Source organism: Amblyomma mixtum, chromosome 3 (genome assembly GCF_055824585.1).
Source record: "Amblyomma mixtum isolate Tamu chromosome 3, ASM5582458v1, whole genome shotgun sequence".
Taxonomy (NCBI): domain Eukaryota; kingdom Metazoa; phylum Arthropoda; class Arachnida; order Ixodida; family Ixodidae; genus Amblyomma; species Amblyomma mixtum.
In genome coordinates, this window is record NC_143014.1 from 119,095,804 (window position 1) to 119,122,244 (window position 26,441).

Consider the following 26,441-nt stretch of genomic DNA (forward strand, 5'->3'; position numbering starts at 1 on the left):
TTGTCTTCGGTAAGCCTAATACTCTGAGCATTAATACTCTGAGGATTGCATCTACGTCATGGCGCTGTCGGTATCGGCAGGTCCAGCAGGGCACGTCCGTGAATTCTTTAGCGTCAGTTTAAAATGTCTCCGAAAAGGGTTCACTCAATCTCGCCGGATTTTTATTTGGAATTTCGTAACTGGCACAGCTAAAAACTGTGGCACGGCTTTCTTAACGACGTCATTGTTCCTTGTCTTTGGTGAACCTAATACTAAGTCACACTCTGAGGATCTACAGCTGCGTCATGCCGCTGTCGATATCGACTGGTCCAGCGCGGTGTGTCCGTGACTTTTTCAAACTTGAACGTCAATTTAAAACGTTGTTTATGCCTCAACCGTAACTAATAGATAGGTGAAGTAATATTTGCGGGAACCATACAGGCTTAGAGCTTTGTCGAAATTTGGTGCCCCTACTCTTTTTAAACTCGCTTAATGTCAATTATTTTGAATTTGCTATACTGTTTGCACACCTCGTACTCGTTACTACATGGAGCTTGCGTACAAAGATTGATGTGGACATGTCCTTAGTAGCCAGCGCTTTCTAGTCAAACTATAACGCGACACTGTGAGCAAGCTCTGCGAAGAAAAAAAGGGAGCATGAATGTGCATTTACAGCAAGCGTCAATTACTCGTGTCCCATTTTTATTTTTTTTTTTACTAATGTTGCGGGACAAATAGCAAGACGTTTGTTGCACAAGAAGATGTCTACTGTCCATATACCTTCGGATTGGTTCGAGGCCTACGACTTCTTTCACGCCGCTCGCAATGTGGCATGTGTCACTAATAACTTTTTCTATGACTCCTTCGTAATTTAGGGATTAAAGGATTAACATATTGGCACTGCTACACACACGTCTTACATGTTTTCCACCATTTTGAGACAGCGCTGGACCTCGAAACCGAATAACCTTCATACTGGCTACAGGCGATGAGCACAGGAGGACAGCGTCAACTGTTAGCGAGAGCGAGTCGTCCGTACGGAAATCGGGCGTGTTCTGGTGCCAGATATATATGTTGCGAATACGGCCACCTGCTCGGATGGATCAGCAGTAGGCGCCCCAATAGAACAGCAACGAAGGGGTTGCCTCCCACTCGCCCAGCATCAGAGAGAATCTCTCCCGATCAGCATTAACTGAATGGCAAGTATTTCGCTGAAACAACGGAAGCGGAAGCACTCGGGTCAAGAACTGCAAGAGTAACGCTGTTGCCAGAATGGTGCGGTTGAAAATCTATATCAAGTCTGACCATAAATTCAAAGACTGCACATGCAGCTAGTACGCAGCCGTCTGCGTGCATGCGTAAAGACTTTTATTGCTACATAAAATGCCGGCTTGGCAGGGAAAGGGGAGGTCTTGCTAAGGATCGACCTCTGGCATAACTGCATTCGGCTTGGAAATGTTGCGGTCACCACTTGTGACGCGTTTCGCCTCTATACACAGAGGAAATTATTTCGGCAGAACGCGGCTTAACCGCCTCGAGGAATGTGAACTTTCTCTACTTAGCTTCGAAGTACTCTGATTCGCGTGAGAAAAGTCACCGCTGCATCGCACGGACGTGAGAAATCCCGAGTATGATGGCACACAAATATTTATTCCTACAGCACACAGCTGTTAATTTTAAAAAGTTATCAAACATAATGCATGCATGCAAAATAAGTCATTCGATCGATTCATTTTTAGGGCACATGGGATCTACAGGTCACCAATATTTTTAAAATTTTAGAGAAGTCACTCTTTCCCCACGGCATGGAACTGACTCACAATTCCGTTCTTTCAACAGCGCAGTCCCACAGATTCCGGTTAAACTGCACCACATAGCGGCAAATACGATAACTTTTATAGGAACTTCATTATTGGTTCTGTGCCGCAATTAATAAAGAAAAATTTCTGTTGCACTATTGCTTAGCGCTGCCTTTTTGAACACGTGAGACAACACTTTTAATCCCTTTCCTGGGGATATTGTTTTCGTGTCTGTTTTTGTGCATAAAAATTTGACAGCCCGCAGACCATTAACGATTTTCCCTGAGTGTGCGTCAGCATTTAGGTTATATTCGTGGATGGTTTTGTTAAAGATCACTGTTAATCAGGTAAGCTCGGGTAGTAACTCGGAGTGCTAGGCAACGGCACAAGATCGAAAGAACGTATGTACGTACGGTGAAAAGATTTTTGGTCGGTGTTGGTTAGCGTAGACTATACGGATATGATATTTAAAGTAGTCGAGGACTTCTACACAGACATACACAGAAACCGAAGTAATCCGGATGATAAGGAAAGAGGCAGTAGTGCGGGTTGCAACTCGGACAAGCTCGGGCAAGTTCGGAGGAGCGTCGTGCCAGTTGCGCGAGAGGTTGCTCGGGAAGAGTTGCATGGATCGCACAATCTTTACCACTGGCCATGATAGAAATAGCCACCTGCCAGTGCAGTGGCGCATAGTTTTAACGCTGCGCCACTGCGCTGATAGGGGTATGAAGACTCGACACCACCAATGAATGTTAAGCAGGGAATGACCATTTCCTCATATATGGGCATTAATCCACTAAATATATTGCGTCATATCCTTGAGGCGGAGCTCCAAGTGTCACCTCCAACTGAATAATGAACAATTGCTTAAACGCGTCTACTCAGTTTAACTACGTTAAGTCCCTACCTATTTTTTGGCAATGACATTGTCCTCCATGTCTCTTAGCGCGTACACCTCCGAGTGAGTATTACCTTCTCAAGAAATCCCTATAAAGCCATATCTCTTCCATTGCCCATCTGTGCGAATAAACAAAGGGCAAATGAGCACTTCGCCACCTACAAAGCATTGCTAATAACGAACAGTGACCCGCCATACAAAAACATAAATTAGCTTGACGGACAAACACCCAAACTTGGCAGCTAGTGCACCAAGAAAAGCCTGAAATAATTAACTGCGTACTAGCGCCTATGCTTTCTTCCAGGCAAAATGATGCACTTGCAATACGTAAGAAAACTTGCATGTTGAACAATGCTGCAAATTTGAGCCCGAACAAAGAGTGAGGGCTCCAGCCTCCTGGCTCATCTAGTCCTGCTTTTCACGTTTCAAAGACAAGCTGTATGTTCTACTGCTGCGAACGTGCACATAGAAGTTCTGAGTTGCGGGAATGTTTTGGAGCCCAACTTTAAGTGCTCAAAATCCCGTTGCTTTTTTTTCTCACACGCATAACCCCAACTCTTTCTGTTTATTCAGGGTAGGCCTTGCAAAACAGCCAGTCACATTCACAGACTGCACAACAACCTTATCCGGACAAAAGAGGGCAATGACATCCATGAAGATGGATGACATATTGCATTGGACCTCGTTCTTCCCTTCTTTCACTCCCTCCTTTAATCCTTCCCTCACGACGCGTTTCGGGTGTCCACCGAGATACGTGAGAAAGTTATTACGTCATTTCTTTTTCTCAAAACCAAAACCAACCAGTGAGAAACCACCGACAGGTGGGCTTTCAACCGTGCTGATTAAATTGAGATTCAGAATATGAAGTAGCAAACGACAACTCTCCTCTGATTTCGTTAGAGTTGTGAGTTCTAAGTAGTTCATCTCAGTAGTGATAGTCAATTCGTCACGATCCACAACATAACGTCATAAGCAATACTTTACTATGCTCGAGGACATTTTTTTTTTTTTGGCAGTGAAGAAGTCACAAGGCGGAGATTCTGTGACTTCACTCCGCCAGTACTTCGGCTACAGTACGGCCTTCTGGCAGGTTGCTCGCTGCGCTGCTGCATCGCTCAGTCGTTGGTCTATCTGGCGCCATCTACGGAGTCTTATTGCAACCGGATGTGCCTAAACAATTCGTTGTAATCAAAGAAACTGTTTTTTCCGGGACTATCTAGCGTTAAAAATATTGAAATGGGTAAAAATCTTAATAACCAGTGTAACCAATATACTGTGGATTATGAGGAAACTGCCGACTGCAACCGGGGTCTATATTCTGGTACGTAGGGACAGCGGGTGCGCTTTGGTTCTGTAGCTTTGGCTGCATTTGCAAGAAATAATGTCGCGGAGTAAAAAAGTAGGTGCTTCAAAACAGCGAAACTAAAACTTCGCTTTATCGAACAACTATACAAGGTAGGTTTGAAGGATTGACAACTGTCCACTCCGTCAGACAAGGTATCCCAAAGTGAACGTACCGTATAAATACGGGATTGGATACAGCGGTCGCGAAAACATCATGCTTTGCGCAATTATGGTAAGTCCGTTGCTCCAAACTAACGAAGACAACAGAGGACCTTCGGAAGAGTCTGACAGTCGACATTACTCAGGGATACTGGTCCGCTAGGCTTTTGCAGTCTTCAATCAGTCTGCATTAGCACGTCTGCCCGGAAAGCACCTGCGTCACTGGCTGAAGTGAAAATTTCCTTCAAGACAGCCGCCAGGTGACATTAAATTCGTTTTTCATTCCAGCTTTACTTGATGAGGACTCCGAGTAGCAATGTGCCCTCATTGAGGATCCCGTGAGGTCAGAACTGCAGCTCTTCAGGGTAATAAACTTCTGAGCTCTGACTTCATGATGGCCTTAAGAGCAAACTGTAAAAAAAAAAAAAAATCTTGCCTACGTTGGCCCCCCGCCCTTAGAAGTGGATTGAGAAAATACTTCCCAAGTGTGGCGCAAAGTAGGACTGAATTTAAAAAGAAAAGTCTAATTGGTACTGCAATAAAAAGATGAACCTTTTTCTCAACGCAATAAGAACACCTCAGTCTTGTTTACACTCACGTAAAAACGTACTCTATTAGTCGCAAGTCCGAGAAATAAAAAGCTAAGCAAGGTTATTCCCCAATTTCTTGGGCATTCGGATTTATCTTGCTTCTTAAGGTGTGCACTGTCTTTCTACGAAAGGGCCGAGCGGTTTTTCGTTATGACTGAATTCCCAGAGCGATGTCAAGACACCTACAACTTTGGTGTTTCTTGTTCACCGCAGTGGCTCATTGGTTATGGTGCTCGGCTCCTGACCCGAGAGGCTCTGGCTCGATCCTGGCCGCAGTGGTCTCATTTCGATGGAGGCGAAATGCTAGAGACTCGTGTGCTGTGTGATGTCAGTGCAAGTCAAAAAACCCCAGGTGGTCGAAATTTTCCGGAGCCCTCTACTACGGCGTCTTCCTAGGCTGAGTCGCTTGGGCGCTAAACCCCGTAAACCAAACCATCCTGTTTTTTGGGGTTTGTTTTTCGCTGACTGGAATCTTTAATAAATACTTTCGGCGCAAAGGTTTTACCTATGAAGTACAAGTTTTCGTAAGAAGATAGTAGAAAATAAAAGGAATATTGTTCTTTCACTCAAGAATTTTGTCTCTTGATGAATTGATGATTTGTCTTTTGTCTACCAATGTATTTGCTGGACTCAATAACTGTGCGATGCTGCTTTCTTTCAGAATTATGAACGGGGACACAAGCTCATTTGTAGCCAGTCACTTTTCTCGAACTGAAGCATATATGCGATTTATATGAGAGCGCGAATGTTATAACTACATTTTGGAATGGCTAGGGTGATATCCGCTTATTCGATTGGGTGAACGAATTGGGACAGAGTTTATTTAATTTATTCAAAAGGTAAAATACTTCTCGATCAGTGTTGGAAACGTTTATTTTTTTATAGTTGCTTAAGGCTAAATATTGATGCAGTACCGAAGTATTCTTCGTCAAGCATCTCAAAAATGTCAGCCTATCCGACGCCGTACGACGCAAGTCTATCAAGGTATGAAGTTAATCGCGATCGTCTCTTCCGAGCAAGGCCAATAAATTATTTCTGTCACGAAAGTCGCTTTTTCTCCAACAAAAACAATGAACAGGATAGGGATATCAAGTCGCTAGCTGAGCTCGTGTGTTTCCTTCAGCATTCTTGCAAAAATATTCTAGTTTAGAGTACTTAATCCGAGTATATTAAGCCCAAAGAGATCCCCTTCAAGTCACGTCAGTCTGCACGGCTGCTAACGGTGATGCGGGAAGGAGGGATTAGCGCGCTATGCCACGTTCCGCTCACTCTGCGGTGTGAAAACCCCGACAAGCTCCGCGGTCCCGTGTAATGTGACGCAGTGCTACCACTTTATCCGACAAAGCCACCAGCAGGCAAAGAGAATTTATGTACATGCATTATGCTGATTCGCCGTTTCACTCTCCTTTCATATGTTGCTGACAACTCTCGCTGTGCGACCGATACTGCCCTCACTATTAACGCCCACTTATGCGTCCCTCGTCTACTCAGAGTACGGTTTATTCACGTTAGTATACACACATTCTATAAAGCCATGACTCGCGGTGAAGAAACATCAAGCCGGGAGGTGTTCGAAGAAACGTGGTAGCGTCTTTCCTTTCACTAAATCCAAGTATAACGTCTCAAGCAAGCAAGCTCTTTTTTGATGGTCGCCCAGAGCAAGTCTTGTTACTAATTAAGTTGCGTATTCCGACTGATGCCAGCCTGAAAGTTGTTTTTTTTTTTTGTTTTCAACAGGTGTGTTCGAGTAGCCCCAAACTGATAATTGAATCAAACATTTGTTGTACAATTAATCTTCAGTGTCCCTGTCAGTTCAACTCTAACTTCGACTTGTATGTTGCTCTTTTGGTGATGCCATGTGTGACTCGTTTTTTTTTTTTTTTCCTTTACCACCGACCTGACTTCTATGTTATACTCTGACACGGCAGTATGTTCTTGGAAGCTGCTCATACAACGGCATTGTCAGTAAAAGTCATCTTCAAATACTCCTCCATGATTTGTGGGCAGCATACGCACCGTTTGAACATCACTTAGAAAATACTCGTTTCACGCTCGATTTTGCAGGGAGCCTCCTCCATCCGCTTTTGATTAAGTATTGAAAACGCGCTTTTCGCACGCGCGTGGTAATTTAGCGTGTGTCCAGGGCTCGTAGCCACTCAGCGCTTACGTGTAGCGGGCATCGTTACCATTTGTCGAGAATGGCCTAGTTGGTGCATAATCATATCGTTACAAAAAAAATTCGCACTAAAAGCCGCTGTCCAAATAGATGAGACAGGTGCAGTTATGTCTACATCGTTTGAATGCTGTCTGCGCAGTTTATTTGCAAACTAAACCTGCTTCTGATTAGCATCAGAGGCTAACCTTCGTCTGTACATAGTTTCTCTTTTGGCAACACAGCGGCGCTTGGGACGCGACTTGGGGTGTGGGAATAATACTTCTTCAAAATCTCATAGAATACGAATCGTGTTGCTAAAAACGGAATCGAATACAAATCGAGCATTTTTCCCAATATTCGCTGCTTACGGAAATATTCGTTCACAACGAATAATAGTTCGAATTAGCGAAGCGCTAGTGGCGGCGTTGCTTTACGGTGCTGTAAATTAATGAGCTAAAACTATAGCGGTCAAAATACGCTACACTGGCGTCCACTCAAAGGTGAGCAATATGCACTCAGTACGTTAACCCTGACCGTCATGTTATACGTGTAAGGAAATTACATTTTGCTCCTGATGATGAGAGCAAATAATCTAGCGCCACATCTCAGTAGATGAGAGGGCGAAAGCTACTTATGAGCCATAGCCTCCGAGATCCGGAAGCAGAGCAGAGTTCGCAGAAAATGCCTAAACCGTGCTAAGTCGATCAACGTTGTCGACCATGTTATAACACCGTGAACTCCACGAATCGAATGGAGCGCATTAAGGCGCGGAACTCTCAATTCCGCACAGTCCGATCAAGGCAGCAGGATGATCGGCGTCGAAGTGAACCCTGTTTTTGTAACCGTCATTGAAGAAAGCTACGGCGTGCCTTATACGAACTTCGTGCCAATTATTCGAAAATAATTTAAAAACTATAGAGAACATGTTCGATTCATTTAGAATAATTTTGATCATGCACTATTTGCTTCGTTTAGTGAATCGAATAGTATAGGATATTCGATTTGATATTCGAAAGTTTTGAAAATTCGCATACCGCTAGAAACGACCAAGTGCCAACGAAAAGCCTGTTTTCAACTTTGCGTGCGTATAGTGTATGTTGTTGCATAGATTATAAATTATAATCTAGAAACTTACAGCCTACAAAATACAAAGGCTTGGAAAGCTTAGATCAAACTGGTTTTACGTATTACGCGTTCTGCATTCCTCAGAAAAGGCTTTGTCCTTTTTTTTATCAGGAATTTCTTGATTAAAAGGTTACAAGTAACTTGGTGGGCTTTCTCTCGCCTTAAGCTCATGTTTGCATTCACTGTACACTGTCGATATCCTAATAGGTCTCGCTGTTTATATGCAGATCGGTCAAGAAGGCTACTCTCTAATGTGTCTTTAGCAGCCGGCACAAAATAACCGTCAAAACAATGGAAACAAACTTTATTGACAGGTACCCGGAGTTCATACTTTGAAACTTCCTGAAGCGGAGTATCATTCTTGTTTCCTGAAGGCACAGCAGACACGTTAGTCTTCGTAGCGTCTTTGGCAGCGGTTGCTGGCTTGTTGCTGGTCGGGGCGTGTCTCGTCGGTGAAAATGCAGCACCAAGGTAATCTGACCGAGGAATACCAGTTCGCTTGGCTGGCAGGTGGCTCTCCTTTTTCACCACCAATCCCATCCGCCGTGGCCGCCTCCGCCACCACCTCCGAATCCACCACCGCCGAAACCGCCACCGCCGCCGCCGAATCCTCCGCCACCAAATCCACCGCCACCGCCGAAGCCTCCGCCTCCGCTGGAGATGGTGTAGGTGAGCACAGGCTTGAGTGCGTGCGACACTGTGGCCACTGGCTTGGCCACATAGCTGACCACGGGCTTGGCCACGTAGTTGACGCTCACCACCGGCGTCTTGACGTAGGATACGGAGGAGCTGATGACGTGGCCACCGCCGCCACCGCCCCCACCGAAGCCTCCGCCGCCGCCGAAGCCTCCGCCGCCGCCGAAACCACCGCCTCCGCCGAAACCGCCACCTCCACCACCTCCGCCCAGAATTATTCCAGCGGAGGCGACTGCCACTAGGGCAGGCAGAACAAGGATCTGCAGCGAAACGGAAAGCGCGGCATGAAGCACCAGGATACGTCGGTGTGTCCAAACAGCTCTCGGGGGCAAAGGTGCCCGAATGAGTCGCTCCGATCGCACGCGAAGTTATCTTGCATCTCGTGGAGTCGAAGTAAATATATCACCTCACTTATTCAGGAGTTTCCATTCTGCATTCCTCCTTCCGTTAGAGTTCCGTTAGCTTATTCAGCTCCCAAGCCTGTGTTCATTACAGTAAGGTACTATGCAATAGCATGCGGTAAGCACAAAATGCGGTATGGTCCGTCGTGTATCTGTTTTTTCTTAAAGATTTTACGGTTTCCACTCAAGAAGAGAAAGAGGGGCCCTATTACGGCCACTTTTCGTGAAGTGAACAAGAGACGCTACAGGTTTTTATATATCACTTCAGAAGCATCACATAAGCTGAGTGCAGTCACTCTCGATAACTGAAAATAAAAAATCAGAACGCCGTTCAGTAATTTCAGTTCCCTTTAACTTCTTCAATGTTTCTCGGATAAACCCCGAAGACCAATGAAATGCGTTCGTTACCAGGCTGCCTTATTATCAACGAACTGTTTCTGACGACAGCTTCAGACCCTTTCTCTCTTGCTCATAGCATTAAAATGACTTGAATCAAGACTTTAAAGCATCAAAACAATTCAAGTGCCTCAAGGGGGTGCGGAAATGGCGGCATTCGTTAAGCATTCCCTGCACAATTGCCCAAGCGGCCGGGGTGTTCCGCACGGTTTACTACTGCTAACAACACCGCATTGACGCGCCTCTTCGTCCGTGACGCCGCTACTGCCTAGAGCTCTGAAGCGGCAACGCGCTCAATCATCCGACTATTACTGCGTCTACAACTACCGCGCGGCTCTAGTGACCTAACAAGCCGCCTCCTGCAACGCGATAAGGCGACCTCCTGGGGATCGGGCAGGGCTGGACGCTGCGCCTACGCAGGTGGGCTGCGCCACAGTGCGCGAACTGCTACGGAGCGACACGCACGGACCATGCGTGGCGGAAGCAACTTTGCGGCGTGCAGACACTGCGCTTATTTTTATCATAGCATTTTCTAGACGCGCTGTCTTGCGTGCATCCACATCGTGTCGCACCTACGGCTAAGCGGCAACTTCCGACTGTTCTTCCGCAAGTGCGAAGTACCCGAGTCTTGTTAGAAATGATGCTAAGATGCATGCGTGTTAAGATCGACAGTGCGCGCAGCAGCCGGCTTCGCGAAGTATTTTCTGTGGTCCCAGCTTTAAGGGGCAAGACTTCAGCGCACTCCATCGAGGTCGGATGCAGCGTGCCGAAGCCTTGGAGACAAATAGAAAATCTTGGCGCCTGAGAGGCATCCTACCGTATCCGCCGATCGTTGTTCCGCAGGGACATTTCGTCCTCCTTCAGAAAGAACTGCTATCCATCAACTTGAACTTGGCTGAACCAATGCAACCTCAGATAAACGTTACGTTAAAAGCATGGACAGGCCATTTAACCGGTTTGCTTTTACTTTAAAAAACATATATGTTCAGAGAGAGATGTGCTCCTTCTTACACTCACATGTTGCGTTCAATACAAAACTTTAGTCCTCTTGTTGCGCCAAGAAGTAGTCAAATGGGTTTCTTAAACCTTAACTCGAACATGACGTTGTGGTTGTGCGTAAGAGGACAAGATCTTCCCCACAAACCACCGCGCTCGCGGCCTTGACGACAGCTGAAGACGCATCACTAGAGGGGACTCAGCGGTCGCCGTCCGTAGCTCCGGTAGCGCGCCGTGTTCGCTAATCCCGAGATGCGCGCCAGTCGTACTCACAGAGGCTCGCATGGCTCCCGGCTCAGCACGCCAGTGGTGACTTTTGACCGGGCCCCGGCGCCCTTATATACGGGACGCGACGTGTCGCCGCGAGAACGAGGAGGCCGCGCAAGCAAGGAACAAAGCGAGTGAGAGGTGGAAGTGCGCGGTCATTACGAGAGCCTCACGCATCGCGCCTCCCCCCTCCCGCGCGAATCGCTTCCTGTTGGCCGAATTCTCCTCCGCGACGTCAATCATGAAAGGGAACTCGCGGGAAAATTCGGCGTGCATCTCGTCCGAGGAGGAACTGGTTTACCGGGTGCCCAGCGGCCAGGAAGTGTGCCCATGGGAAGCGGCCGGCCGGAAGAGCGCGTAAACACGCAGGGTAAACAGGCGCGCTCCTCGCCGTTACGTAACGGACCGCCACTGAGAGGACCCGCGAGGGCCGATCGCGCGACCCGGACGGTGCGCTATACGGAACCCAATTCGACCGATGCCGCCGCGCTCTAAAAATGAGAGGGGGGGGGGGGGGGGGGGGGGTACGCGCTGGCACCAGTCCGGCATCATTACTGACCGTGGTCGCGGAGGAGAGACACGTGCGCTCTTCTTAGCAGCGGATCACGCGGGGAGCTTCTATTTCGGTACGCTACCAAGTTCCGACGCACCAGCAGAGCATGAACCTGCGGGTTAAGTGCGCTCCGCTCGCTCTCCGCATTGAGGCTCGCAAGTTAGCGCCAGCTTTCTTCGACATGTGTATCAGAGCGCGACACAGATGGACAGATCTTCCCGGCTGGACCCCTTTTATGGCGGCCATACGGAACAACCTTTGCGGAAGCCTTCGCCGGATTTGGACGAGGCGTAAATAATTTCGAATCCGCCGATTAACACGCTGCATTGAAACGCGCTTCCGGAATCCGAAGAAAACTTTATTGGGGCAACGTATGATGCATAAAAAGGTAACACGTACCTTATATAGTTTTTGTAGTCAATCAAGACTTTATTTACTATTTATTTACTTAGTTTACCTTCTTTACTTTTTGTAGTCAAGAAACCGCATCAGTGAATTAAATAAAAAAGCTCACGTCTACTGAATTGATTTTTATATGGTTTATGCTTTACAGACCATTGTTTAGAAAGTGGAAGAATAAACAACCGCATGTCGCACACCGGTTGTGTCAAAAATCAGGAAACTCAGTTTAGTCCTGAAAAAGGAGGTTCTTTTTATTTCGGCCTGCCCATGAACAGGAATATTCGAAATATGAGCTGAATCGTTCAGTATATCCTGACAGCGTCAGTTTTTATAATGCATGTGCAGTACGAAATTAGCGGCGAAGAAAACCAAGCTATGGGCATTATTTTCCGGTTGCAAATAACACAAAATTCATAAGATGTGATATTCTGAAGGATTTTATTGCCGGCTATTTACACTATTCACAGATCATAGTCGAGCCTGAGACTTGATATATCAGTTTCGACAAATTTGCTGGCTGCAGCTCTACGAAGATTCCACCAGGGCCACTAGTGCTTGCAGGTCGAACTTGCACGTGGCGTAGTTCTTCATGCATCCAGCCATGCCGATTGACCTTCCCTGGCCGTATGCCTTCTCGAAGTCAACGAAAGCCGAATCGCTCCCGACAGGACCAAGACTGCCCATGAATGCGGCGACGCGGCGCCCGTACGAGCCGTAGCGTGAGGGATCCGCGCTGACCTCGCATGACAGGCGCAGTATGCAGCGGTCTGTGTCCAGCTCTCGTACTAGCCCGACGGCTTCCTTGATCACCCGCGGGTCACCCGAGGTGCTGCGGCGGCCCTGTGAAAATATAGCACCAAGACACTAGGCTTAAACACGAGCAAGAGAGAACGGCTGGGGATACAGCCGTTAAATCCATAGAGTAGAGGGAAAGCTGGCAACCCGTCTATCGGAGTTTGCATGGAGGTCCCTCGAGACCACTTCAGCCACCATTGACGTCAAAGCATCATGGGGCGGTGAGCTTGCGACTGCAGAACTACAACTTTTGGCCAATAAATAGCAAAAAGGTAAAGCTGTTCGATAACTACGAATGTCCTAGCTTTCAATATCCTGTCTGTAAATTGCAACAAACGAGCAGAAAAGCATGTAAATGCTAAGTTTGCCCAAAATAAGAGATGGCTAGCTCTCCTATTGGCCAAGTAATGAACACTACAGAAACTAATATTTCGTTCTTAACAGGCGCAATTTTAAAAGTAAGTATGTTTTCAATAAAAAATATTGTTGCTTGGTTACTTTAAGTGGTTTTTTAATGGAATTTCAGAAAAGTGAAACCTTTTATTGGTGTCGTGTCGTTGCGGTTTCGCTACTATGGCTTTTGCACACTATATTCGCACCAAAGGACTGTCCCGCAACAAGTAGCTCACCGTCCCATGATGCTTTGAGCGTCCATGGTGGCTGAAGTGCAGCGCCGCCAGCTTTCCCTCTAGGTAATAGTAAGAAACTCCAGCTTAAATCATCCAGCTTAACAGGCATCGTCATCAAGAACCTTCCATGGTAAAAACGTAACAAAGCGCAGCTACTTACACGCAGTGTGGCACTCTTCTGGGCCTCCACGTTGACCAGCGGGCTCCTCAGCTCCCCAGAGGCGTGAACTGAAGATCCCTTCTTTACCTTGACGCTAGCGCCGCCATCGGAGGAAAACTTGACCTTGGCAGAATCGAACCCCACGGACTGGTTCGCCAGCAAAATGAAGTCCTTCACCGGGAGTTGGACGGACACTGGGTTTTTGAAGTGACCTCCGATGACGTAAGGCAGCAACGCTATGGGCACAGGGATGGTTGGGCCGGAGAAAGTGCTTCGTGGCTTGGGCAACGGGGCTACACGATCTGGGAGCTTGTTGTTCTCCATGGACGCACGCAGACCAACGCCGTAACGACTCACATCCCACCAGCCGAGCATGCCGAGGACTTTCATGGCGATGGCAAGCTTGAGACCACCGATACCACCGAGACTCACGATAGCAGAGATGGGAAGCAAGGCCAAGCTGGACAGGAAAAGAGCGTCGGCTACCTGCTGTAGCGTCAGGACCACGACGGCGGCGACGGCAACAAGCGAAGACAGCTTCATCGTGCTGGATGCCTGCAGAGGACTGCTGTTTGCTTCGGGGACGCCGACTTTTATAGGGCGTTTTCCTACCTTCGGAGATCGGACAGCATGAACACATGACTCAGCAGCCTCGGCAGCCTTCCCATGCCCAGGTGTCTTGCGCTTAGTCACCGATGTATGCCGGCCTAAAGAAAGAAGGCGCTCCCTAGGGCTTCATGGAATCCCAGACAATGAGGGGTGGTAGTGGTCCTGGTGGTGACAATGGGGCCTTGTAGGGAAGAGATCAGGGGTGGGATCATTCCTTGGCGTCTGGAGCAAGGGGAAAAGGGCAACAAGTTTGAGACAAAGTAAACCTTATCAGGTATATAAGGGGGGCGACATACGTACAATAGGTTGAGGTCGATAGAAGAAGATGTCAACAAAAAACAGCAAAAAACAGCACAAGAAAAAAGAGCTAAGAGTACACAGCCACTTCTATAGGCGATTTTAGGGTTAGTTCTCGCCTCTTTTTTCTGGCTCTCTTCTGCTTCTTCGTTGGTACCGGCTTCGCATGAGTTCATCGGAAACCGACCGACCTCTTCCTTATCGCCTGTTCGCTGCGCGCTGGCCCACCAGCAAACGAAAAAAAGAAAATGGGCAACCTCAATTCTCACAACTAATCCCGGTGAATAAGATCTTTCGATCTTATTCCAGTTCCATTATCAGTTCCTATTATCAGTTCCAGGCATATGCATTACTCACTTGCCATGCGTCATAAAAAGAAACTAGAAGCAGGCTGCAGCTCATGAAACTGATTAAAGCAAAACAAAACAAAAACATATTGAGTACATTTTTGTCGGATTTTCGTTAGATCAGAAACTGCACAAAGGGAGCTTATAGCACACAAACACGACAGAAACAAACGCAAATAAGTTCTCGCAATCAATGAAACAATATGGAGACAAAAGGGTGAATTCAAAGAAACTTCAGAAGCAGTAGTGAATTCCCCTGCACACTTTTATTAGCGCCGACTTTGCAAGCACCGCATCACATAATGGGATCTTCGAACGAGATGTGCGCTATGTTAATTTTATGTGGCGCTGTTGTATGGCTGTGAGCTCCCGGTGTAACACATTCACAAATTCATTTCGCTAAGAAATTATAGGAAGTTTCTACGCAATATCTTGTGATCATTAAGTTCAATAATGCCACGCAACTCACCGTCAGTAAATCAGGTAAGCTACAATAGATTCCACCGCTGGGGATAGGGAGCAGTGGAGTTCGTAAGACAGCAGAGCTTAGTGTTTCCTAACTGTAAGGCAGCAACTATATACGGCTAGTTAGCCAGCCATTTTGCTAATGAAGAACAGCACACCGGAAACAAAGTGAAAGACATACTGATGGACAGAGTTGTAAGACTTGTCTCCGTCTACCTCTATTTCGTGTGTCTGCGTTTTCGGCGCGCTGTTCTTCGTTGGCAAAATCCTAATCTGCAAACGCTTGAGCCTCTAAGGCCGGAGTATTCCTGAAATATAAGATACTTTTATTCATCGCAGCCTCCTTTATTTCGATATTGCGGGTCGCTTTGCTTGGCGCTTCTTCAGGATCGTAACTTGAAGAAATTCATGACTCCACGTTGCCGGTCTAAACTATGTGTTTTCTGGGCTCCGCGGAGCGAGGCAGTGCGCCCTGCTTTCTTTTCAGCAATAGCTAACTACACGGAATCGCCCATATGACGCTAGCTATCCCAAACAGGAACTACTTGCTGTAGCGTCCCCGTCTTTCGCAATGTCAGTCCCGCTATTAATTGTTACTGTGTATAGCCTGACTAATTAAACCAACTGGCCTAACTAGCCTTCTATCATCACCCATCTTCGTGTTCCAGATTTTCGGTGTCGTAATTACCAGTCCGATCAGTTCACCTCATTTTTCATTTGATTGATTTATCTAAGAATAAAAAAAAACGATGAGTTTTGTAATCCGGGCCTGTAAGTGTGGCCTCTTTGTCTAGCTAAACACGTTCTGTTATTAATTTCCCAGGTTTCATCCCGCAAAACACATTTCTTGATTGTTACTTTTCATTTTTGCTGTCCAACGATTGCTTCTTTGGTTTCCTTGAAAGTGTCTGCTTAAACACAAGTTAAAAAAATAAAGCCGAGTTCTAAGTTTCTTCACATATTCATGCTTGTTGGCACGCTGGCCTGCGCGCCGCAATGACTGACGCTGCTGCCGGGCCCTAAACATCGAAAGCCTCGACATAATTGCCGGTCTTCGAGGCGGCTTCCTGGACTCAAGTCAAGCAGTCACGACAGGTGTAACCACACCCATGATCCAAATGCGCCGAATCCCGCCCCCTTAGAACGACCGCTGTGCCACATTTCCTCCTCCGGTCACGTAAGATCCGACGCCAGCGTTCCGAGCACCTCCTCGTCGTAGCCCATTGTCCCTCGTAATGTTGCGACGATCTTGTCTGCGAAAAAGAACAGCCACGCATTCGCATCGCTGTTTATTGGTGCCGGTGCGTGTTTGTTGCAATGATAGGCGGGACTCCCAAAGATGGCTGGTTAGCACAGCGTGGCGGTTAAACGCAGTGTTAATTTAGCACGTACTGCTATAGTCGAGTACAACTCAAGCATGAAGTGTCATAGGCCCCTCAAAGGAGCGTCGCTCCTCTCCCCCTTTGAGCGGTTCCCTTGCACGTGCTACTGGGAAATCGTAGGGGGTGGGGGGTTGAACGGGAAATAACTACGGCTTAATCAGATTAACCATGGCGTCATAAAAAAATGGTCATTTATTTAAGGGCCTCCTTTGTGGGGCATCCGCCGCTTCATTCTGGAGTTACGTCCGACTTTGTTATCAGTGCGTTTCATTCAAGTTTTGCGTGTTCACGCAGCGGATACGTTGGTTAGATCGGTGTGAAAAAAGCTGATGGTTTCGTAATCATGTTTCTAGTATTTAGTTTCTCTACATTGTATGGCCATACTTTTTTTTTTCACATAAAGTTGCACATTTCGTTCGTATACAAGGGACAGCCCAAGAATAACCTTCATTTTTTTTTTCTGAAAAACAAGCAGTCAGGCCCAAAAATATTACATCATTTTTCAGCGCAATACCTAGCGCGTTCAACGTATGTGCGCAGCTGTCTGCAAACGCAGAATAACTGCGTACGTTGAGAGCTCTTGCGAACGATTTTGTTAGGACTCCCCAATACCATTAGCTTACGAGTAAAATCACGACACTAGACCATTGGTAGCCTTGCCGTGTTACTGGAATGCAGGAATAGCCTTAGTAGCTGATGTTTGCCGCATTTATTTTGGTCTGAGTAGAATCTAGAGCACTGAGGTGGTCATATATAATGTCATTCATCTGAGCGCAGTTTGCGGCTGATTCTTCACTGATGTGGACTAGGTAATAATTTTTGAGACCAGGGCTCTATTTTTCAATAGCGAACACAATATATAAGAAAGAAAAATTCCATACACACGCCTCAAAACGCATATTTCAGGCACAAAATCTGTCAGAACACTCAATAATAGTGCGTGCACCGCCAGCCTTCAGCGAAATTATTGCTATTAGCGTATTAGACTACCAAAAGAGAGCAACAGGAAGGTTAATTTAAGAGCGCACTTAGAACGAAACAACATTGTAACACCCTGAAAATTAACCCCGTCCATGATATTGCTTCGGTCCATGCGTTCAAGCGAGGGTTTTCAGCCGGTTGCAACGAAAATGACTAAAAATATGTGTACTATCAGTAATAAAAATGGCGCCAAAATTATGTGGCTGCCAAGAGATGACACTTGTCAGTGATCATGCACAAAAACTGTAAGTCGTGAAGTGTCTGCTCCGAAACATCCAGTATTCTATTTCATAAAGTCCCGATTGACACTGTGCGAACAATGAGGCGGTGACTGTTTCAGGAACTTTGGAAAAAATTACCGAAGTCACTTTGGAAATTCTAAAGTGTGCTTGGCGAAAGCCTTGTGGTCAACGCACTGCCGCTTCCTCGAACCGCTTGGCGGGCTTCCCGCTTGTGCGGTTTTTATTGTGTTTGGCGATTGTGGTCGCTTTTTTTTATTGTAGTGTTTTAGAGCTCAGCTCTTTGGCGCCCGTTTCGCGGCGTCGCCGTTGCCCGTTCGGTGTTCATTGTGTCCATATCGTTGACGTTTTACACTCGGATCATTTAAAGGAAAGGAACTGAGCAAACTGGCTCCCTGGGTCAGTGGACGCCTGAATCGCGCTGTTGTCAGTCGTTGCCTAGCAGCCGTCGCGGTAGACACCCGAATCGCACCGTAGAGGAAGGGAGGAAGTGGGAGTGAAAGAAGAAAGACCGTAGTGAAGGAAATGAAAGTTGTAGTTGAGGAAAGGAAACTACGCAGTAACTGTCTCGCATATCTCGGTGGACACCCATAATCCGTTTGTAGAGGAAGGGAGGAGGTGTGAGTGAAAGAAACAAAAAGAGGGGCCGTAATGAAGAAAAATGAATTTGAGGAAAGGAAGTACGGAGGAGGTTACGTCGCTGGAGAGTCCACAGTTGGCATGATTCCAGCGCACGGACGGACACCGCGAGCATGAGCCATTAAAGGCTTTCGCCTGAATATCTTTATTTTGCCTTCGTTTCTGTCGTATTCGCTGTCCAAGCGACGCAAGGCCGCTCCAGCAACCCTTGCCTCCTTTGCGCATACAAGCCGGCCGCTTCCAAGAAACGCACGGGCCGGTCTCTTCCACGAAAACTAGCAGGCGTCTCCCCCGACGACAACCGAGCCCCTAAAGCCCCGTCGACTGACGCATTCCCCATGCCCTCTGACTAACCACCTTCACTGCCACGGCACCGGTAGTTCTTTCTTTTGCACACTCTCTCTCTCTTCCTCTACTGCAATACACGCTTTAGTCTCCACGCAGCAACTGTGTTGAGAGGTTCCTCGCTCGAGGGGCTCCCACGCCCCAATCTAACACAAACCTTAACAATTTCCTTATTATATTCTGCATTACTATGACCTACACCTTCAAGAGCTGCTAAAGCAGATGTCAACAACGTGTTTCGGATGCTCCGCGCCGCGTGCAGAAATGTGACCTTAAGTTCTGCAATCCGCTTTCACGCTGGTCGAGAAGCCAGGGGATTTGTTCAAGCACAAAGGAACGGCTAGTCTCTACTTAGAAATTCAAAAAAGTTGCTCTGATATCGATGATCAGAACCCGTTCCGTATATCCTCTGAAAAGATTTTTAGTTGTGGGTCGTCTTTAGGGCTGGGGAGACTTTGCCTTCACCTGTCTTTTCCGCCTCCTTCCACTCTCAGCCTTATCTGCTTGAAAGGGCATCTCTCTGTCACGCATCTTCAGTCTGCTTGAGCCTGCAGATCGATCTGATAGACGAAAGTGATATGAGCTTACTTCTCGCAAACACCTGCTGCAATCACTTCGACCTCCAGATTTCAGCAGCTGCACTGTGGCCGCGACAATAGGCTTTGCTGGAAGGTGGGCTTTAAAAAAATGCGTATAGTAGCATACACGTCAAGAAGGCAGCAACAGATATAACTCGTAAAGGAGGCCCTCCAGCCAATGACGACGACGGATTGTCGTGGCTAATCCCATTTCACGGAAGCACTTGCCATCAGCCAAGCAAATCAGAGCGTTCGTTGCATTCCGCGGCAGCGGCGGCGGCCCCGGCACACTGGCTATGCGCCGCTACTGCGCATGCGCAACTGGCGAGCGCGGCGGCGGCACCTCTGAGTCACCCCCGCAGCGACGGCGGCGGCGCGCCAGCTGTGCACCGTGTGACGTCACTGCTCCTCGCGCATGCGCAGTATGGCCTTTCGTCAGCTCCGCGAAATGGATCGGCGACTCACGTAGTGTTGCTTTCGCAAGCAAAATATTCGTTTCAGTCAAGCCGCGATCAAAGCTGACGCTGTTAACGCTTGCCCGCGTGAAACGTGGCAAGGCTTTTCGAGATGATGGATTTTCCAGTGAATAATACCGCAGCTGTACAAGCACAACGGGCACCAGCATGCTGTGAACTTCGCATATCGCGCCGACAATCGCCACAGAAGCGAAGGAAGGCATGGCGGATCGTTCAACGATAATCTCGTTGCGACTACTACCCTGATTTTTTAGTGTTGTCGCATCGTATAAGTTAGCCTTGAGGCTATTTCTTTTCCTTCGCTAATGCCTCAGTCACCTGTCTTGCTAAAGCGGTTCTACATGTGTAAAAAATGATAGGCCATTTGGCGCAATTCTCGTAGCGGCAGCTTTTCCGTGCAAGAGTGTTTTGCTGCCACGCGTTATGTGTGCTCCCTTGGCTTACGTTACGCGGGATGCCCTGCATAATGGGTAAGTTCTAAATTTGCAATCATAACCTGGAAGCAGCTTTTATTGGCTCGCTAGTTGATTTACGCCTCGATTGTTTCCCAACGGCTACTTCTTTCCTACATGCCGCGTCCACGACGACCTAGCAGGAGATGCTGCGCAGAGCCATCGAGGCGTAAACCCGGTCAGTCGCCCGCCGCTGGCCCCCGCCACACTGAGTGGTGACCTGCGAAGCAGCGCCTATATGCACAGGACGCGCTGCGACGGCACCATGGCCGTACCTTCTTTCCAGCCGTCGCTTCACTTCCGGTCATGGCGGCGACGGCAGCTGGCATGCCGAGCTGGAAGTCTTTCTCCATCTAACTGCGTCACGGTGGGGTTCGCCAGTCGTGCTGGGTGCAGGAAAACTGCTTCCGCGCGAATCGTATTGTCAGCGTCTCATATTGGCCGCACAGTGGTCAGCGGTGTGAGTGCTCTGGCTGAGTACGAAGCTATCCGATCGTCCGACTGCACTTTTTCATGGCTGATCAACCGACTGGAGCAACAGGGCCCGTCCCCGCCTCGGCAACGGCTTCGACGAACCCTCTGAGCTCGTCACTACAGCGCAGACAACAAGCCATCCCTAGCGTGGGTGAGGAGGCAACTTACGCAACCGGCGCTCCGAGCATAGCCACCAAGCTCACCAACATCACATGGTGACGTCGAAGAGGCGTCGTACCCTAGACGCGCTCTAATCCTCGTGCCGGAATAAAACTTCGCTTTCGTAACAGCGATGCATGACTGGCCGGCACGCGAGCGCTAGGCAGTCGTGACAGCCAATGAGAAAGGTCGCCACCCCATCACAAACTGCACTTGCGCAAGTTTCGTGAACCTAACCCCGAATCTCGCGTGGCGTGCTCTGTCCTTTGAACCGGACCCCGCAAGCATGTCAGACCGGCTGGCTTGTATGTACATGACGCCTGCTGCCATAACTGCACTGCCGGAATACTTCACCGGTCCAACAGCACAGCATAGTGCAGCGTACTCAAACTTCGAATACACTCTTCCCGGCTCTTTAATTGGCGGATTTCGCGCGAGTGGTGCAGCTTAAGGAGCGCGACAAACAACGTAGAATGGCGCTTGGGGTGCGCACTCGCCACAAAGGATTCCTTCACTTATTTGCACCCGTTTTACTCTGTCCTTGATGTCAACGCATATGCTTCTTCAGCACCTTCAGCAGTAGGTGTCATTTAACGCGCACAAAAAAAAAAAAACAGAGACTAAACAGACGCGCGCTTCAAATGAATCCCTGAAAACTGAACATTTTTTTTACCTGAATAATTAAGTGTGCGACACATGCTCTGTGTAACATTTCTTTCTAATCGAGAAGACATCCATCGTTTTTCATATCGTCACATCACGACCTCTGCCCATAATCCTAACGGCATTCTGCCTTGGCCGCAGTGTCTCAGTAGCTTTGGCGTTCTGTTGGTGATCCCAACAGAACGTCAACATGTACCAAGCGGCCCGTAACAGCCCTCTTCTGGAATTCTGCTCTTATCAGCCGTTCATTTGAAGGGGAATTTTTTTTTAATTTTAGTTTTGTTTTGTTCGTGGTTGAGGTTCCTTACTTGTTCACCTGTTTTATGCGAGAACAGTAGAGCCCCAAGTCCACGCACCCACCGGCAGTGTCAGTTTGCCACCTGTGAGGTGGAAATTGGCACCTTGGCAGGGGGAAATTTCCTTTTTATAAGAGGAAAGAGACCTGAAGGCGGCTGCCATGGGAAGAACCCTATCACCTGCCTAGGTTGGTACACGGAAGAGCCAGCTACGACCTGCCACGGTTGGCAGGCGGCAAAGTGGAGAGAGGGATATCTCCCTCTCATATTGAAAGTATATGTGGGCATGCATGGCAGCTCACAACGGGTTATAATGCTATCGCACTGTCACAGCTTATGGTAATTTGTTGTCATCCAAGCTTTTTAGTGCGTTATCACTTAAAGCTTCCACTCAGCCTCTTAGCCGTTGTATGTACGGTCCCTCTGTGTGCCCATCGGATTGTGGGAAACCCGCTCTAGGTGGCCACTTTCCACCTAGTTGGTCCCCTAGGTGGCAGGTGGCCCAGCTAGGTCACGTTACCTGTGACGTCATCACATCCTGCCACCGGATTGTGAGCAAACTGCCTACCATGACAGGCGGCAGTTCAATTAAGGACTGGTCGCGAGAGGCTGCTTGGGAAGAGCAATACGGGTCTAACGAGCTCCACCGTTGGCAGCACCAGCCATATCGCAGGGCAGTGGCGCATCGCTTAACCGCTGCACCACTGGGCCAGGAGTGGTATGAGGACTCCAGCGATCTATGAATGCAAAGTAGAGAATGAATAATTCCGCATTAACCCATTAACATAATTGTGACCTACCTTTACGTTGGAGCTCAAGTCCGATTTCACCAATCTTTTTCTGAAGCCTGCTTGACTTTGAAAACAGAGCCTCAAACCGAAAACGAAGTGCTAGCGCAACTAATTGGCATCTAGCCTAAATCTTCCGCCATTCTTTTTGTTTTATTTAATGGGCACTATGACTACCACCTACGATCTCCAAACTACAGCCCGCGGACCACATCCGGCCCGCGGCGGGTCACAACCTCCATAAAGGCGTCCAACCTCTGCCCTCCGCTACCACGAGGCTTGGTCTTGAGCACACATCACGCTTATGATTTTATGGAGTATCCTTTCCGATTCCTGCTCGGCCATGTAAACCAAGCTGTGTCCGCTTTTAGTTCGCTCATTCGTACAGATCTCACCTGCAAGGAGTAGATACCATGTTGGGGAAAAATAAGGGGCCCCCACTTCAAGTTCCCACCAGTGCCACTTTACGAGGGGGCGCCACATGACAAAGCGTTTCTGGTGTAGAAACAAGACCCACTGCGCTGGTCGGCTGGTCTCGACACCAGAAGTGCTTTGTCAGGTGACGCTTCTGTGAGAAGCTAGAACTCCACACACTGAGCGCGCTCCGCTGAACGACTTGGAGCAAAAGACATTCAAATGCACTTCAATCTTCTTGAGGGCAGACGTCTAACGTGGCGTAATATCTCTGAAATATACAGTTTAAAAACAATTAAAGCTCAGAAATAGTGATGATAAGACACACCAATGTGGGCGCATCTCTCCGTTTTATTTATTTGTACAACGAAAAGACAATAAGAATAAAAGCAATGAAGTGCATCGCAGGTGTCCACAAGATGCTGAATATCGTCTTCATCTTTGATCGGATAAGAGTTGGCGGAACCGTTCTGGTAGCCAGTTTCGATTCTAGCAGACCCAGTGTCTAGCGCCAGCCACCGTACCCGCCGCCGAAACCACCTCCTCCACCGTATCCGCCTCCGTAGCCGCCTCCACCGCCGTATCCACCACCACCCCCGTAGCCGCCTCCGTAGCCGTGACTGATGGTGAGCACGGGTTTGACAACGTGCGATACCGTGGCTACCGGCTGCTTGACATACGTCACCACAGGCTTGGACACGTAGCCAACGCTGAGCACCGGTTTAGCCACGTAAGAAACAGATGTGTGGCCGTAGCCACCGGCTGCCACTCCAGTGGCCAGGGCGCACATCAAAATCACCCACTGTAAGAAAGGGGAGAAAAAGAAAGAAACAAACCAAAGTTGCGCTGAGCTAAAGACGCTGACATGAACAGACGCAAGTATCCTTATGCGCCTACTGATGCGACACAAATCACGCCGGAGAACACTGTGACAGGATATACGGAGAAATAAAACGATGTTACGAGTGCTCTCGTTGGACGGCGACATTGCTCTAAAAGAAGAGGAAGCACAGGGCGACGTGACGCTTCCGCTGCTGTTCCGGCAAAAATGTAACGGTGGGAAGGAGAGTTGTAGAGCACGGGTTCCACTGCGTATCGCGAGTCTGCATGGAGTGCGCGTCATGGAATCGATTTAATTCAAGCTGGCTGTCGCAGTCCGGCTGCCAAGCTGTCAGCCATCGCTACGTTTGCATGCGCCGGCCCACTCGCGCATTCTACCTCGCCTGCTCTCGCAGCTTCTGCTGCATAGCCGCAGGAGTTCGTTCTCGGACATCGTTCCCCGTATTGTGCATAGTAAAGTTACATTCATCACGTAACACAGCATTTCGCGCGCATAAAACGCACCACATCAGGAACCGAAATTGTCACAAATCACGCTCGAATAATCTTTTTGTCAGCATATATACCTACTGGGAACTTTCTGATACGTTTTCTCTGTTTTAACTCTGATTTTGGCAGCTGTAGCCCCAAGAAAACTCTGCCTTTCGAGTGGGCGTGATGTTACACTAGACCGCAAGGCTTATTTGAATTCACAACCCAACGCCTGCTCTAGTTCACCCCTTCTTTCACCGCAACTCTGCCCTCCAACTTCCACAGAATCGATCTTTTTTTCTCCCTACAACGACTGGCAACGATGCCTGCTTCAACTTAAAATGATCACTTAGAATGGAAATCTAAACAAACTTCGTGAGTGCTTTAGATAATCGCTTAGTGTTATGGTATAAAAAAAGAGGCCTTGCGGTCTGTGACAACAGGACCTCCTCTTTTAAAGTAGGGGCTAGAGGCGGGTAAATAAATTTAAATTACTTTTCTCACGCGTTTATCTTACTAATTCTCAGACGAAATTGGACAAATGCGAAAGAGGAGGGAATTTGGCCGCCTCTTTGCAAGATGTAGAACACAATATTTTTATACGATTGCTTTGTAAGTTTATAGGTTTTCCGCTGCATTTTCGACCAGCTGCAAGTGTTTGAGAGGCTTAAGTACGGTAAATGTCTCCATCCCTGTTAGTTCCGTCCGCCTAAGTCCATTTCTGATATTTCACAGCGTACGCATGTACCCCTGTCGGCACATGCACTGTCCATACCAAGCTCCAAGGTTCGCGAAACTACAGCCTCATAGCTGACTGATGTGAATACGCTGCCCACGATAAGCAAAACAAGTTCGAGCGAAAACCGCGAGACTGACCAGTTGACCAACACCATGCTCTAGCGATAAGCTAGGTGGAAAGGTTGTTGCGCATAAGCCTGTTTCTACACACACCTCGCGGATCATTCATCGCGCCTATGGAACGCACGCATTTTTATTATGGTCGATGCAAAAAATCTTAAGGCAAAAAAAAAACAATATATGCGCGTCGACTTCTCCCTGAAGTTATCTTGGCAGCAGGAAACGCACACACTAGACCAATTGTTCGCACATGTCGTCAGAGCCAGACATTGCATGTGAAAAGAATCAGTTCAGTGCGACTCTTTTTTTAGTTATTAGACAAAGAAAACAAATGCTATGGCAATGGCAGGATGTCATCGTGACAGCCATCTTAACAAACTGGAGTTTCAGTGCTAGACGAAAGTTGCGTAACGTTCAAGCCTAACAGTCAACATACACCATTTCGATTATTAGAAAGGAATACAAACGCATAGCGAACATGACATACAAAAAAGGCCCAAGAACGTCACTCTGAACTGAGCCAGAAAGTCCTTTTCACGTCAAGGCTCTGTGGCTAAGCGTTTTGTGAGTCTTACACAAGAAGGTACTAAACAAATCATTTATGAGATGCATATACTCACGTAGACGTGCATCGTGCTCGGCTGGAACAGCAGAAGTGAAGCTTAGGTGCTTTTCCTAGGAGGCTCTGTCCCGAGGTTTCTCTCCTGACACCTTATATACGGCAAGACATGGCCTTAAAAATGGGCAAGCACGTGGCATTTACTCAAAACAGTTGACCTGGTGCGGCTTGTTGCGCAATGTGGCTGGTGTTTTGCCCTGTATCCCAGCAGCCTTTATTTTTTCTTTATTTCTGTATGTCGTTTTATTTTCTTCGAACCAGTCATTAACGACGTACCCAGCGGGAAGTGTTTATTGTTGCTGAGGCGTGTCCATTTCTGAGTCCCATTAACCCGGGCTCACCGCGTTAAGCTTTCATTATTCCTCCACTTTGGAACGGAAGAATAACTCCCACGCCGAGCGCCGGTGAGCTTCCGGAACAAGTTACGAAATTATTGGGGCTACGAAGGCGGACCACGCGCTGAGGTGGTCCGGAGTCCGAGCTTCATTGCGCTCCGCTTGATAAAGCAACGAGTGTACACTCGTAACCTTAAGACCCTGGGTATGTCCCGACTGGTAGGCACCTTACACACGTGCATGCCATGTTCCGCAACACATAGCATGAACTGCGCTCAATATTCGCAGCAATCGTTGGCGAAGAGCACGGCGATAAAACGCAGTGAAGAGGTTGTTCGGATCCTCTGCGGCGCCATCATGGTAATGGCGA

General features: G+C 48.0%; 3 protein-coding genes across 3 annotated transcripts; all 3 read right to left on the reverse strand.

Annotated features, from left to right (window-relative positions):
• Nucleotides 1-8,573: 8,573 nt before the first annotated feature.
• LOC149351591 (uncharacterized) lies at nt 8,574-10,823 on the reverse strand. Its single transcript, XM_089577062.1, has 2 exons — nt 10,812-10,823; nt 8,574-9,005 (listed from the first exon to the last, which is right to left on the reverse strand). The coding sequence occupies exons 1-2, from the start codon at nt 10,821-10,823 to the stop codon at nt 8,574-8,576; spliced, it is 444 nt and encodes a 147-aa protein (XP_089433188.1).
• Nucleotides 10,824-12,285: 1,462 nt separating this feature from the next.
• Nucleotides 12,286-13,887, reverse strand: LOC149351592 (uncharacterized). Its single transcript, XM_089577063.1, has 2 exons — nt 13,345-13,887; nt 12,286-12,600 (listed from the first exon to the last, which is right to left on the reverse strand). The coding sequence occupies exons 1-2, from the start codon at nt 13,885-13,887 to the stop codon at nt 12,286-12,288; spliced, it is 858 nt and encodes a 285-aa protein (XP_089433189.1).
• A 9,566-nt stretch (nt 13,888-23,453) lies between these two features.
• LOC149351593 (uncharacterized) lies at nt 23,454-25,749 on the reverse strand. The gene is made up of 2 exons (XM_089580906.1): nt 25,738-25,749; nt 23,454-23,750 (listed from the first exon to the last, which is right to left on the reverse strand). The coding sequence occupies exons 1-2, from the start codon at nt 25,747-25,749 to the stop codon at nt 23,454-23,456; spliced, it is 309 nt and encodes a 102-aa protein (XP_089437032.1).
• Between the last annotated feature and the right edge of the window lie 692 nt (nt 25,750-26,441).

What these genes read in the sequence shown, in the direction of transcription:
- LOC149351592 (XM_089577063.1), bottom strand. Translation starts at nt 13,887, where the DNA reads ATGAAGCTGTCTTCGCTTGTTGCCGTCGCCGCCGTCGTGGTCCTGACG. An exon ending in AGAAGAGTGCCACACTGCGT is followed by an intron (nt 12,601 to 13,344) that starts GTAAGTAGCTGC and finishes ATATTTTCACAG; the next exon opens with GGCCGCCGCAGCACCTCGGG.